Raw genomic sequence first — 12,961 nt, forward strand, 5'->3', positions numbered from 1 at the left:
CCAATTTGTCCCTAGCCAATTCTCCACGCACCAAATGCCAGAACCCCAGCCCCAACTTGAAGAACAACTGCCAACCCCCCCAAGCTGGCGCTACCCGCTCCATAAACTCGGCTACCATGTTAAATTCACCTCCCGCACCCTGGCAACAGCCCTCCACACCCGATCCAAAGCCCTCTTCCACCGCCTCCCCCTCCCGGTCCAAAAACTCATCTGCACCATCTCCCATAACCTCGCCCGCTTCCTCTGCGGCCTATGGTCCTTCATGAACCCACCGCTCTGGGCCATGCTAGCCGCCATAATCGTCGCCTCCATCCCGTCCCTCCAACTCGTCTTCTTCAACCCAAGCACCTTCATCAACAACTCCGTCACCCGCGCCATCCAGCAGAGCGGCAACGTCGCCGTGCCCTTGATCCTCGTCGTACTCGGCGCTAACCTCGCCCGCAATACCCTCCCCGACCCCACCACCACCACCATCACATGCAGCGCGCCCGACCTCTACCAGCGCGAGGAGCGCAACCTCATCGTAGCCTCCCTGCTCGCGCGCATGTTGCTGCCCACCTTGATCATGGGCCCCCTGCTCGCGCTGGCCGCCAAATTCGTCTCCGTCAGCATCCTGGACGACCCCATCTTCGTGGTCGTGTGCTTCCTGCTCGCTGGCGCGCCGTCCGCGTTGCAGCTGGCGCAGATCTGCCAGCTGAACAACGTGTACATGGGCGCGATGGCCCGGCTGCTGTTCCAGAGCTATGTTGTCTGGTGGGTTTCTTTCTTTCTTTCTTCTCTTTTTCTTTCTTCTCTAGGGTATATTTTTTTGGAAGCGTACGTGCATCCTAACGACGAAGCAACGATAACAACAGGATCCTCCCCTCCACCCTCCTCCTCGTCATCCTTGCGCTCAAGGTCGTCCAGTGGGCGACGGCCGCGTGAAGTGCACGATCAAGGACGCGAAAATGAAATGATAGAAAATGGAAAAAACACATCACGTTTCTTCTTCTTCTTCTTCTTTTCAAAGCATGTAGCATAGCATGTCGTGTACAGTAGTACTATTTGACAAAGATTTTTTTTTTTTTTTTTTTTTTTTTAATTTTTGATCTTTCGGGGAGTTCCCTTTCGTTTTCGTTTCCCCCTTCTCTACAGATCTTTGTTTTTCGGTTTGGTCGACCAGCCACGATTGATTCCTCGGGGTGTTTTTCTTTTCTTTTCTTTTTTTTTTCAAAAAGGGTGTATGTTTCCCCCCCGGCAAAACAAAAAAAAGGAACGGCACAAAAACCGGAACCAAAATGGAGGCTGGGCATGTTTTTCTATTCTTTCTTTATTTTTTCTTTCCTTTTCTTTTCTTTCCCCATTTTTTTTCTTCTTTCTTTTTAATACGCTTTAGGGGCCCATGAAAAGAGATAGTTGTGGAGGGTTTTGGGGGTCGGGTCGGGATATCGAACGCTCTATCTATCGGTTCTATCCATCTATCAGCATTTCCTGGAAATCGAAGGAATAATAAATCTGTCAGTTAGCTAGCTACCTTGCCCATGCTTATGTTTGGGGAAATGTGTTTTCCAAAAATAAATAAATAAATAAATACCTTAAATCCGTGGGGTTATTGTATTGAAACTTACTGCTTCTGGTCCGTCCGCGCCTGCACCGTTCCTGTTTATTTAGGTACAGTACAACATCAACATGCACAGCATACACACGCCGTCGCCCCTTCCTCTAATCATGTCCACGTCCACACTCCTGCTTTGCACCTTCCTCGCGAAGACGCGCAACATAACATCCCCGAAAACCAAGAACCAAAAAGAAGAAGAAGAAAAAAAAAAAGGGTTCCCGAAATGATCCCTCCCTCCTGCAACCCTCACGCTCGTTTAACTACATACATACAACCGCTTCAATATCTCTACATCCTATATCTAATCTATCCCATTGTCAGGACCCTCTCCCCCACCTTACAACCCCAAGCAACCCGCACACACCCAACCCAATTCCCCCAAAATGGACAACAAGGTTATCCCATCTTCCAGCAGCGATGATAGTAGCGACGACAGCGACCAAGCCACAACCACAGCCACAGCCCGAGCCCGGGATGAAGCCCAAGCCGACAGCCCATACCGCGGCGGCTACCTGGAAGGGCTACTGCGGCGACTTCGAATTACGGAATATCGGCCCGTCGGGTTATTAGAGGGCCTGGAGCGGCGGTTACAGGTTCAAATCGTAGCGCAGCAGGTCATGCATGTGTGCCAGTTGGTGGCTCTTGTGGTGGTTGTTCATGTTTTCCTTAGGGTGGTTCAGCGACGGGGGCCTGGGGAAGGGGGGGATTGAGTGGGTTTTCTTTTCCGTTCTTTCTTTCTTTTTTAACCTCTTGTTTGGTTCGGATTTTGGAAAAGGGTGTGGGTGTTGTCATTCGTTTTGCTTGCTCGCCCTGTGGTGTTGGGTAAGTGCGATATTCAAGTTGATGTAGCCTGTCCTGATCAGGGTTTCAGCAGGGCGATGCTTGCTGGTGCTGGCGCTAATATTAATTCTTTAAGTTTCGAATTGATTGGTGTCGAGTTTGCTTGGTATCGTAATAGCATTGTGAGTGGCCAATGGGAAGCCCAGACAATGGAGGACATCCATTTGCTCCGCATCCTCTGGATCTTTGTATCCTCGTTTGGACCTATGCCGTGGTTTCGAACACATGCACAAACATCGTCAGCACCACAGCCGATAAGACAGCGATCCCAGCCGCTGCCTCCAGTGAGATTAGAAGTTGGAGGTATTGAAGCAAAGTGATCGGAATTCTCACAATCGCAGTGGTGTCAGAACACCACGCCGAAAAGACTCCGACTGTGACGACCCGCGGACAAGCAGATGGATGGGGTTTCCTGTTCTTGACTCATTGTCGCATAACAGAATTCAAGCCGGAGAAAAATCCGGGCCAGACTCGATTATAAAGGGAAACAATCAATCCGCATCTATCTAAACGGCAGTTTTGGAGCGCCCAGGTCCGGTGAAGTTCCCATGTCCGCTCTCAGAACACTGAAAAATCCTTGACGGCGAGCTCTCCACGTTTTTGCGTAATTCTCCTGGCCATGTCTTTATAGCAACTGCCCCTCTCATCAACGAGGTCGAGTTCATGGCTTTGCAACTTAGACTTCATCTCATCAGGAAAACCACGGAATGGTCACGATCATTGAGAATCTCCACCCATGGAATATCATAGTAAACGCTTGCCATGCCGCAGCCGTTGTTTGGAACGATATCAGCGGTCAGAATGTTGAGGCCGCATATTGGGAACGGTGTGTGTCCTGTCAACTGGCAGAGGTGGGGTATACCCGGAATGCTGTGAGGGCTCCGAATCCGGCTGATACCACGGGATGTACCCCGAGAATGATGGTACTGCTATGCTCTATTGGAGTGTGACCGCTAGAGTATGTCGCCGATAGTTTGATAGTAGTGCAATGATTTTCTTTCGTTTTCTTTCTTTTTCTTTCTTTCTTTCATTATTTTTAGTTTTTTAGGTTTTTTTTTTTTTTGTCATCTTGTTAGGGCATGGGTTCTGGTTATTTTGTCCGTTCTGTCCTTCCCTTCTGCATCATGATTGGGGGTTCTCAACTTGCTGCCATATCTCTCTTAGCGTTTTTTCCCTTATTGCTTTCAGCACTCTTTCTCATATCTCCTCTGTAGCGTTTCTTTGAATTGGGCTTGTTCTCAAATATGGTGGTAAAAATAGGGAAATTGGGAAAAGGCAACAAAAGTAGCAACGAAGATTGTTAACCTGCCTGTGTAGGTACGTAAGATAATGTAAACCATGGATTCGTTTTAGCATCTCGATTCTCCCATCCCATGACTGGCTTAGCTTGAATTCGATGTAATCCCAACCATTATTCTACGTCAAACAAAAGCCCATGATTTTTGGTGGGGTTGCTAACAACCGAACATTGATGGCGTGGCACTATCTGTCTGTCCCCTGCTGGCTGGATGTTGGGTGGCGGTGAGTCTCGTGCAAACTGCAACTCTGTGATGGATAGAAAACTCGCAAGGGACTGCAAGGGACTGCAACGGATGTGCTCTGGGTCCTTATCGTCCCCACGGCGCAAGCAACGCATCCCCGAAGACAAGCCAGAGACCAAGCCAATTCCAACAAAACGGTGCAGAGAGCCGACGACGTGGGTTGAGGTCGAGATAAGCTCTGTCTGAGTCAGCAGCATGTGACGCCCGTGCTTTTCGGTGTTTGCGGCAATTGTCCGTGGGCCGAGCCTGGAAGCGGCGAGTTGCAGCGGCTGCGGCTGCGACTGCGGCTGCGACTGCGAGTCTCATCCCAAGATCCGCATCAGCCAACTTCTCTTCTTCTTTGATATATACAGGTTTCCGGTATATATGGAGAACCTCTGTAAATACTAGTACTCCCCTTTCTCACATCAGTCACTCTTTGCCAATCAGCTATCCTACTCGCCAGTCCCATCATTATTTCGCTATCGGGAGTCGACAGTTCCCGCCACTCTGCCCTATTGCCTTGCGGAAAATGAACTGCCTTTTGGATATAATATATTTGATCCCATAACGGTGCTACGAAGGGACGGGTCATTTCGTTTTCCTTCCCTTTTACCACCATCCCCCAGGACGTGGGCGCTTGGAGCAAGGTTGATGTTTGTTTTCTATCCCTTATTTTTGCGCTGCTTCGTTGCTTCTTTTCGCTGGCTTCCCTTTTTTCGTTCTTGTTCTTTACTCTTGTTTCCTGTGTGCTAAGTCGGACTGGTCGTCTTGTCGAAAGCAAATAGCTGCGCTGACAATCATGTCATCTGCTGCGGAGAAGGAGCTCAACAAGGCGCCCGCCGATCGCCAGGGTCCTATGATTCCCAACGATGGCGCTTCCAGTAAGTCATTATGCCTTGATTTCCCACCATGTTCTGCATTTGTCCATTCACCTGGTCTCCGGAGACAGATGACCTTTTTTCCCCCCCACTTTTTCTCTGATTTGCATTTTTTGCTTAAAAAATTTCTTGTTGTTAAATTTCGGTCTTGCATTATGAAGAATATACTTTTGTAAATTCACTTGTACATCTTGAAACCAAGTCGATTCAGGATGATGATTCAGGAAATATATTCATATTTCCGCTCTGGATTGCTTGCGACAGAAGGAAGGAGAAATGAGACGTCATGGCTTGGTTCTTTGATGAACATACGAATATGTATGAGGATTAAGCGCGGCCTTGATTTTACGTTAATGTGTTCTGTTACGAGTGGCCTTTTTGGATGCAAATAACACTTCAATATAGTTTAGTTAACTGACTCAAATGTAGCAGGGGAAACAGAGACAAGGATAGACGAGCCCCAGCTACAAGCGCAGCCCGTGAACGGGGACTCCCCTGGGCGCTCCGCTACGGCAAGTCGATCACCTAAACAGCATCGTACCTGTGTAGGAAGGAGGGTAACAGCACGCCCATCGCCGCACCAATCTTCCAATTCTCTAAACTGGCTCAGCAGTCAAATCAATAGCCTTAGCTTTGACACGGTTATTCAAGGCGATGATGACCCCGAAATCCGGCACCATAGCAGCGACGAAAACCTATATGCCCAACGTTCGCTGCTCGCGCAAGTCCTCGACTGGCTACAACAGGAGAAAGCCAAGTCTGTAGCGCGTGCCTCAAAGAGAACTGGCGGGTCGCAGGGCCCCTTACCAGGTATAACCACTGGAGAGACAGCCTCAGCCTTAACTCGAGAGAGAAGCGACTCCCAAGCGTCGGAGGGAATGTTAGCCCTGGAGAAGTTGGAGCAGATATTAGCCCAATATGCGGCTACTGGGAAAGAGGGCATTTCATCTTCACGGATCGGACGTAAGAGATCGTCTTCTCTCAAACTCCGAGCTAGCATTAGAGGTTTAAAACAGGGTTCAACATCCGATTCAGATTATTCAGATGCTGATCTACCACCCCCCAGTGCCGATGTTGTCCTTGACAACTCCAAAACCGTTTTTTATGGCGGAAGCGAAGCAGATAGTGATTTCGGAAACAAGAATTCGTCAAACGGCGTATCCACTAAGAGCAAAGAACATTGGTTGAAGTTTAAATATGAGATCGTGCGCTTGACACACACGCTAAGCTTCAAGGGCTGGAGAAGAATTCCCCTGGAAGACTGTGGTAACATTGAAGTGGTTCGCCTCAGCGGAGCGTTAACAAATGCTGTATATGTTGTCTCTCCGCCAAAACAATTGCCGCCTCCATCTGATTCGAGTACTTCGAGCTCATTGATGCCTAGAAGCCCTCCCCCGTAAGTCTATGCTGTTAAATATGTTTTTGAGGTCTTAATACGGTGAAACTGACAACACTTCCAGACAACTCCTTCTGCGCATCTATGGGCCCCAAGTGGAACACTTGATCGATCGGGAGAGCGAACTCCAGATTCTGCGCCGTCTGGGGAAACGGAATATCGGCCCCCGGGTCCTTGGGACGTTCAAAAATGGCCGCTTCGAACAGTATTTCCGTGCAAAAACCCTCACGCCTAGAGACATCCGCAACCCAGAAACTTCCGAGCAAATCGCTAAGCGGATGCGGGAACTGCATGAAGGGATCGAACTGCTCTCAGAAGAAAGGGAAGGTGGTCCATTTTTGTGGAAGAACTGGGACAAATGGCTAGAGCGGTGCGAACATGTTGCCTCGTGGCTGGATAGCGAAATCAACTCTCCGCTCAACGAGTCCAAGGTCGAAGCAGAACCGTGGCGACGACTTGGTTTTATATGCGGTGCCCCATGGCCAAAGTTCCGGAAATTGGTTGAATCTTATCGCAATTGGTTGGATACATGCTATGGCGGGGCATCTGAAATTAACAAGCAGCTTGTGTTCGCTCATAACGACGTGAGTAACTTCGTTTCGGTTTTCAATGGTCGTTTCACTTAGGTCGTCATAGTCTAACTCTGGTAGACACAATATGGCAACCTTCTTCGGCTTGAGCCAAGTGGAGAGTCCCCCCTTCTGCTCCCCGCCAACAAACATAAGCAGCTTGTAGTTATCGACTTTGAGTATGCTTCAGCGAACCCTCGAGGGCTGGAATTCTGCAACCACTTCGTAAGTCCACGTCACTGATGATGCAGCAACGGTTTTTTTTTTTTTTTTTTTTCAACGATTGACTAACTTATTTTAGACGGAGTGGTGCTATAACTACCATGATCCAGAAAGACCATGGGCCTGCAATACGAAATGGTATCCTACCCCGGAAGAACAGGAACGATTCATTCGCGCATATCTCACACATCGACCACACATCTTCCACCCACCAGAAACCCGCGGTTCCCAGTCCGCGCTCAGCTCCGCGACAGTTTCGGTGAGTGCATCTTCAAGCCCAGCACCAACTCCAGCATTCCAAGCGTCGCATTCCAATAGTCCTCGGATATCTCCTTTCACGCTGGACACCCAAGTCCCGCCGATCCCAACCTCGTCTGCCCTGGATCACGAGAGAGCCGAGCAAGCACTCGACTTGGAAGTTCGACGTCTTCTCCGCGAAACTCGTCTTTGGCGTGCAGCAAATTCCGCACAATGGGTAGCGTGGGGGATCGTCCAGGCTAAGATCTCGGGGATGGAAGAAGCACACTCTCCCTTGTCTGCTGCTTCTGAGGAACAGCCAGTCCTAGGAAAAGAAGAAGGAGAAACACCAGCGGGTGATACTACTGAATTGGATTGCAAGAGAGAGCAACCCAGTGACACGGTTAATGAACCTGCGGGCGAGTTTGATTATCTTGCCTATGCTCAGGATCGGGCACTCTTTTTCTGGGCGGATATTTTATCGCTCGGGCTTATAAAAGAGGGCGACCTCCCCGCTGACATGGCTGGGCGAATCAAGGGGCATATTATTGGGTATTGAGAGCAACACCCAAGGCAGTTGCTGGAGACGGATAATATTTCAGCACACCTCCCAATATCTAGTTGTTATTGTGAGTATGATCCCTTCAGATACGCCTAAGGACCGCTCTTTTTTGTTTTTATACTTTACGTCTTTCTTTTTTGGATAGCTTTGCATATTATTCCGCACCATTTTCCATCCTTTCATCTCACAAAATTGCATTCATAGCGGAAGGACGTATTTTGGTTTACATCAGTTTCTCTCCTACAACTACCCGCATTGCTTACCGTTTCCTGTGGTTTATTATGTTTAATGATTTTGCTAGCTTCTTTCCCCCCTCTTTTTTTCCTGCTTTATACTCCTAGTGTGTCCGAGATTACACCTTTTTTGATTTGGGGCCACTTGATTCTGTTTTCGCAATTGCGCCCCCGTTTCTGCGATGGTCACTGTATCTTGTTTTTGGTCATCCTGGCGGATAGGGCATAGCTATTCAACGGAAAATATTTGTCTGCAAGTCAATGGATTATTTTACTGAGCAATTTTGAAAATATCCTTGGAAATGGCTTTTAGGAGGTGAGGGAGAGAAAGCGCTAAGCTTCATGTTAACCAACATATATTCCTCGTATTCCCACGTAGAGCATGAAATCCATGAAAACGCTAAAAGGGGAATATGGAAACATCAAGAAAATGAACCATATCGCTATCTATACGGGTAATGATCTCAATGAGAAAAGCTGGGGGCGCCGCCAAATCATACTGTTCTCCTTAAACCCTGCCCTACTCGAAGTCATCCCCACCTCCTCTTCCTCTTCTCATTTCCAGCCTCCGCTGCGTCTCCTTCTTCGCCCCCTCTACCCACTTCTTGTAGCCGTCCTCACCCTCCTTAAGCTTCATCTCCACCACCCCCTTCGCCACCTCCCCAATAAACCCGACAAAATTACACCTCCTCAGTGCATTCTCCCATTCCCAGGCCCTTCTCTTCCTCTTCTCCCTCTCCAACATCTCCACATCCCCAATCTCATGCGCCTTCACTCTCAAATCCCTCACCACCGCCATCAGATTAAACCTGATCTCCCCCTCCGGGTACCTCGCAATTCTCCTCTGCAGGACCTCAATAGCCTTTTCTGGAAACGCGCCTTCTTCGCAGGGTCCATGGCTAATAGGGAACGGCTGCAGCCCATCCAACTCATACAAAACACCATTGAACGGCGTATAGGCTATGAAATGGTAGAGCTCCGCGTCCTCTTCCGAAACCGGCGGGCGCGACGTTTCATCGACGAACGGCGACGCGCGCGCAAAGGCATTGTGCGAGTTGCGGATGAGCGCAGAATTGCTCAGCGCCTCGCCGCGCAGGTCTGGAGGGAAGCCCGTCGTGAAGTCCTTGAAGGCGCGGAGCTCGGGCCCGATGTCGATGCCGATGCCTGCTTGCGATTGCTGGGGGTGGCCGGCGAGGACGGAGTCTTGGTTGAGGATCACGGAGAGGACGGCCTGCGTGCCGCAGGCGTTCTGGATCGTTTGGGCGGCGAAGAAGAGCCCGTTGTCTGTTGCTTCGCGGTCGTACGTGCCGTCCTGCGGGACGTCGGAGTTGCGCGATTGGCCGCTGGCCCATTTGAAGAGGAAGATTACGCCGTACACGGGGCTGTGGGGGGTTGAGGTGGGCGGTGGGTTAGTGGGTTTTGCTTGCGCCGGGTGATAGGAGAGCAATGCTATACATAGGCTGGCAGAGGAAGGGTTGTTCTGTACCTTAATGATCTGATTGTGTCTGCGTCGAGGGATATAAGCTCTTCGAACTGGACGTCCTTGACGCCCAGATTTTCTATCAATGAAGTGAAAACTCCCTGTGTTCAGCAGATGACACGGATCAGCCAAAGGGCATTAGTAGCTCCATGAAAAGAAGCACAAACAACTGGATACTCTTGATGGCGGCAATGGAGGAAGATGAGCGGAAGGGGAACGACAAACCTCGTCTGACTCGATGGTACTCCAACCTCCCCCGTCTGGCATGATTTTTTCCCTTTTTTTGGCGGCTTTCTATGACTAACGGGTAATTCTTGTTTTTGATAGGGACTTCCTTCGCAATTAGTCTCAGGGTATCTCGTATGTTATGACAGCCTCTTTAAATAAGGTAATTCGAATTCTGCGGAGGTTGACACAGCAATTATTCAACATTGCATTCAGTTTTCGAAGATGCAAGCCTGGGATGATGTCAAAGGCAGAAGGATGTTTGCTCGTAGTTGATGCAAACATGTTATTTGTAGTTTAGCGTTGACTGTATAGGATAAATTTCCCAGGCTCACATTCCACATTCTATCCGTTGTGCCAAACAAAAGTAAAAAGCAAAGATAAATGAATAAAAAGGAATTAATAAATTACAGATTAAAAAAATGGAAGCTTGAATGAATTCCACGATAAGGAAAAACAGTATCAAGGAGGGAGATCTGGCAAGCTCTCGTGTCAATGAGCAAAACCTCCAGTTTAACAAACAATAACTTGAGGATTCTCAGCCTGGGAGCCTGTGTCATAATCATTCACTTTTCCGATATTCCTCTTGAAGGACATACTAGGGATAAGCAAGAGGCGGCGGCATAATTACTGGCTCCAACCCTTCACAATAACGTGAGGAATCCTGTAAATCGGGAAAGAAACGTTGCACCGGTGCCTGGAGTTGGTGGGCATGAATTGCATTTACATTATCAGCAAGAGCTTTACGATATAATCTACGGTCCGGATTGTAACTGGACGGGTTGCGACATTCAGGTGATGGTTGATGTGGAGTTATTCTACTTTATCATGGCACTGATGATGTTTTTGATTGTACGAGCTTTAACAGTCTTCAACTGACAGCCATTGCGGGCTGGGCTTCAAAAGAAACTCAGCATCGATTAGTTATCTGTTAAAAGTGCTCGGATTCAGGATCAGAAAATCCGGCATCCTTCTGAAAGAGCTTTGTCCATCCAAATCCCCGTAGCAGTGTATATCTTATTCTCAGGCCCATTTAGCCTTCAGGGCACTGGTTAGAATGCACTGTACAAGTCCCTCCCTAATAGAGCTTGTTAGGAACATGAGTGTGCCTGTCGTTTGATGGTCAATCGGGAGTGGGATGGTATCTGTTTGTATCCTCTTTTTAATAATTATTCGAATCCAAACTACGAAACTGGGTATTGGCACTCTCACTCAGCCCGCTCAACTCAACGGAATCGAGAGTTGACATTGACATTGAAGATGTTGAAAATCAAAACCAGCTGGACCATCATTCAGACCATGAACAATCAGGTTACACGTCGGCTGACCCCTCGGGTGACTGACCTGACCTACGCTAGTGTAGGTCACCTGACCCTATAGAAATGGTGACTAGTCAAAGGGTCAGTTGAGCTCCTTACCAACTTGATCTCTTACAAGCTCTTACCAACTGCCCTGAGCCTCTGCTAGCACCCCCATCATCAATACTAGTCCACTACTAATCACTCAATTTTATATAAGACAGACTCACAGAGTGAAGTAAAGTCTCTAAGAATTATGTAATAATAAATAAATTAAAAAAAGTATTGATTAGTCAGTGACTAGTCATTGATTAATTATAGAGTAGTAATTTAATATATTAAATAATTTAAATAACTATACTCTGTATATTAAATTTATATTGACTAGTATCTGACTAGTAATATATCAGTAATTCACTAGTGCAATATTAATAGTTAATAATGAGTTTATAACTAACTAGTAACTTACTAGTCAGTAACTGATTAAATAATAGTAAAGAACTAGTTTTATATACTATATTTTCATTCATAGTTTATATATACTTCTCAATTTAATAATATTCAAGATTTAATCAATTTCTATTATTCAAAAAAAGAATTATAATATTCATTTTCACTGTGTGTATTATAGATGTATGAGAAGGTAAAAGTTCATTTTTGTTTTATCCTCAACTGACCCATTTTGTGCCAAGAAATTATTTGGGTCAGGTGACTAGCACTAGCGTAGGTCAGGTGAGTCACCCGAGGGGTCAGCCGACGTGTAGTCTCATGAACAATTGTCATGCTTACTTGGCAGTGATCACCTCGGTAGTCATGCAGCCAATGAACCCAGATCGTTATTGTAATCATCTAAGACATTGTAAATTCAAGGATGGGTCCAACATCGGACATGTTCGGTCCTGACAGCTCGACCCCCTGGACAACCACGAGTGATCGAATGCCACGCCTCCAAATCCCATTTTTTCGATGACCATGCGAAAAGAGGCCAGTATCGTAACGATCTCCGAGCTTCAGCACTGCCCTGTGAAATTCAATTCAATTTAGCTGGTACGAAAGAGGAAATTGCGTTTGGTTCCAAAATGTATAGGCTATCCTCCTCGCTGCTCCCAGATGCCTCGCCTAAAATGACCAAATTCATCGGCATAACTGTTCTCTCAAGCCGATACCAACTGTACTCGTGAAAGAGTACGGAGTACGATTCCTTCCGTCTTAGTTGCGTTCTCGCCGGGGGCTGTCACGATGCTGACGGATGACAGCAATCCTTGCTCCATTCAATGCTCATTATCGCATCACGACAACAAGCAACTTACCCAGCAAATTGGCCCAGGTGGGGACAATACAAGGACGTTTCAACCGACCAGTACGGCCCAACGGCATGGGGAGCAGATGTATGCCAAAAGTGTCCGTCCGGCACGCGTCTTGTGTTTGCGATCAGTTCGAGCTGGTTCTCACACAGCCACAAAGCAAGTGCCCGCATGTCGCAAGAATGCTTGCTGGGAGGTTGCTCAGAACGCACAGGCCATAGCCCCGCGCAGCTCTCAATTTCGTCACAGATATCTCGTTTGAAGATTGCAAGGGCAGAGGATCTGGATCGATGGTTGATCCCGCAGAGACGGTGGATGTTCTGGCAGTTCGCCTCGCGGGCCCGGAGCCACAGTCTGCCTCGCGCCAAAAATAGAAATGTACGGCTGCAACCTAAATTTTACTCTAGTTCAACCAACAAACTTCCCGAGCTTGTTCTGGCGACAGGATCTCAATTTCAAGGTAACCATCTCCTCCACACATCAATATCAAAAGGAGGCTGAGCTTGGTCTTTATTTCTTCGATCGCCAAATTCGACAACTTTGCATCATCAACTGCAGATTTGAAAGCTGTCGCCTCAGCTCGTCGTTGGCTGCTGG

At 47.8% G+C, this 12,961-nt stretch overlaps 5 protein-coding genes across 5 annotated transcripts in view; 3 read left to right on the forward strand and 2 right to left on the reverse strand.

The window, feature by feature from the left end:
* Positions 1 to 924, forward strand: part of HCBG_01319 (auxin efflux carrier superfamily) — a gene marked incomplete at both ends in the record, with an annotated part of 3,312 nt that extends 2,388 nt beyond the window's left edge. Inside the window, 2 exons of the mRNA XM_045428369.1 lie at positions 16 to 753; positions 855 to 924. Coding sequence (XP_045290155.1) covers positions 16 to 753; positions 855 to 924 — 808 coding nt within the window. The remainder of the gene's footprint in view (positions 1 to 15; positions 754 to 854) is intronic.
* A 1,056-nt stretch (positions 925 to 1,980) lies between these two features.
* HCBG_01320 (uncharacterized protein) lies at positions 1,981 to 2,757 on the forward strand (the record flags this gene model as incomplete). The annotated part of the gene is made up of 3 exons (XM_045428370.1): positions 1,981 to 2,220; positions 2,373 to 2,419; positions 2,514 to 2,757. 3 exons carry the CDS (start codon positions 1,981 to 1,983, stop codon positions 2,755 to 2,757), a joined length of 531 nt encoding a protein of 176 aa, XP_045290156.1.
* Positions 2,758 to 4,044: 1,287 nt separating this feature from the next.
* Positions 4,045 to 4,432, reverse strand: HCBG_01321 (uncharacterized protein; the record flags this gene model as incomplete). Its single annotated transcript, XM_045428371.1, has 2 exons — positions 4,045 to 4,355; positions 4,417 to 4,432. 2 exons carry the CDS (start codon positions 4,430 to 4,432, stop codon positions 4,045 to 4,047), a joined length of 327 nt encoding a protein of 108 aa, XP_045290157.1.
* A 327-nt stretch (positions 4,433 to 4,759) lies between these two features.
* HCBG_01322 (choline kinase) lies at positions 4,760 to 7,821 on the forward strand (the record flags this gene model as incomplete). Its single annotated transcript, XM_045428372.1, has 4 exons — positions 4,760 to 4,841; positions 5,268 to 6,234; positions 6,299 to 6,818; positions 7,105 to 7,821. The coding sequence occupies 4 exons, from the start codon at positions 4,760 to 4,762 to the stop codon at positions 7,819 to 7,821; spliced, it is 2,286 nt and encodes a 761-aa protein (XP_045290158.1).
* A 528-nt stretch (positions 7,822 to 8,349) lies between these two features.
* Positions 8,350 to 10,000, reverse strand: HCBG_01323 (ubiquitin carboxyl-terminal hydrolase; the record flags this gene model as incomplete). Its single annotated transcript, XM_045428373.1, has 3 exons — positions 8,350 to 9,439; positions 9,544 to 9,638; positions 9,763 to 10,000. 3 exons carry the CDS (start codon positions 9,802 to 9,804, stop codon positions 8,578 to 8,580), a joined length of 999 nt encoding a protein of 332 aa, XP_045290159.1.
* Positions 10,001 to 12,961: the final 2,961 nt, after the last annotated feature.

Source organism: Histoplasma capsulatum (genome assembly GCF_000150115.1).
Source record: "Histoplasma capsulatum G186AR genomic scaffold supercont2.2, whole genome shotgun sequence".
Lineage (NCBI taxonomy): Eukaryota > Fungi > Ascomycota > Eurotiomycetes > Onygenales > Ajellomycetaceae > Histoplasma > Histoplasma capsulatum.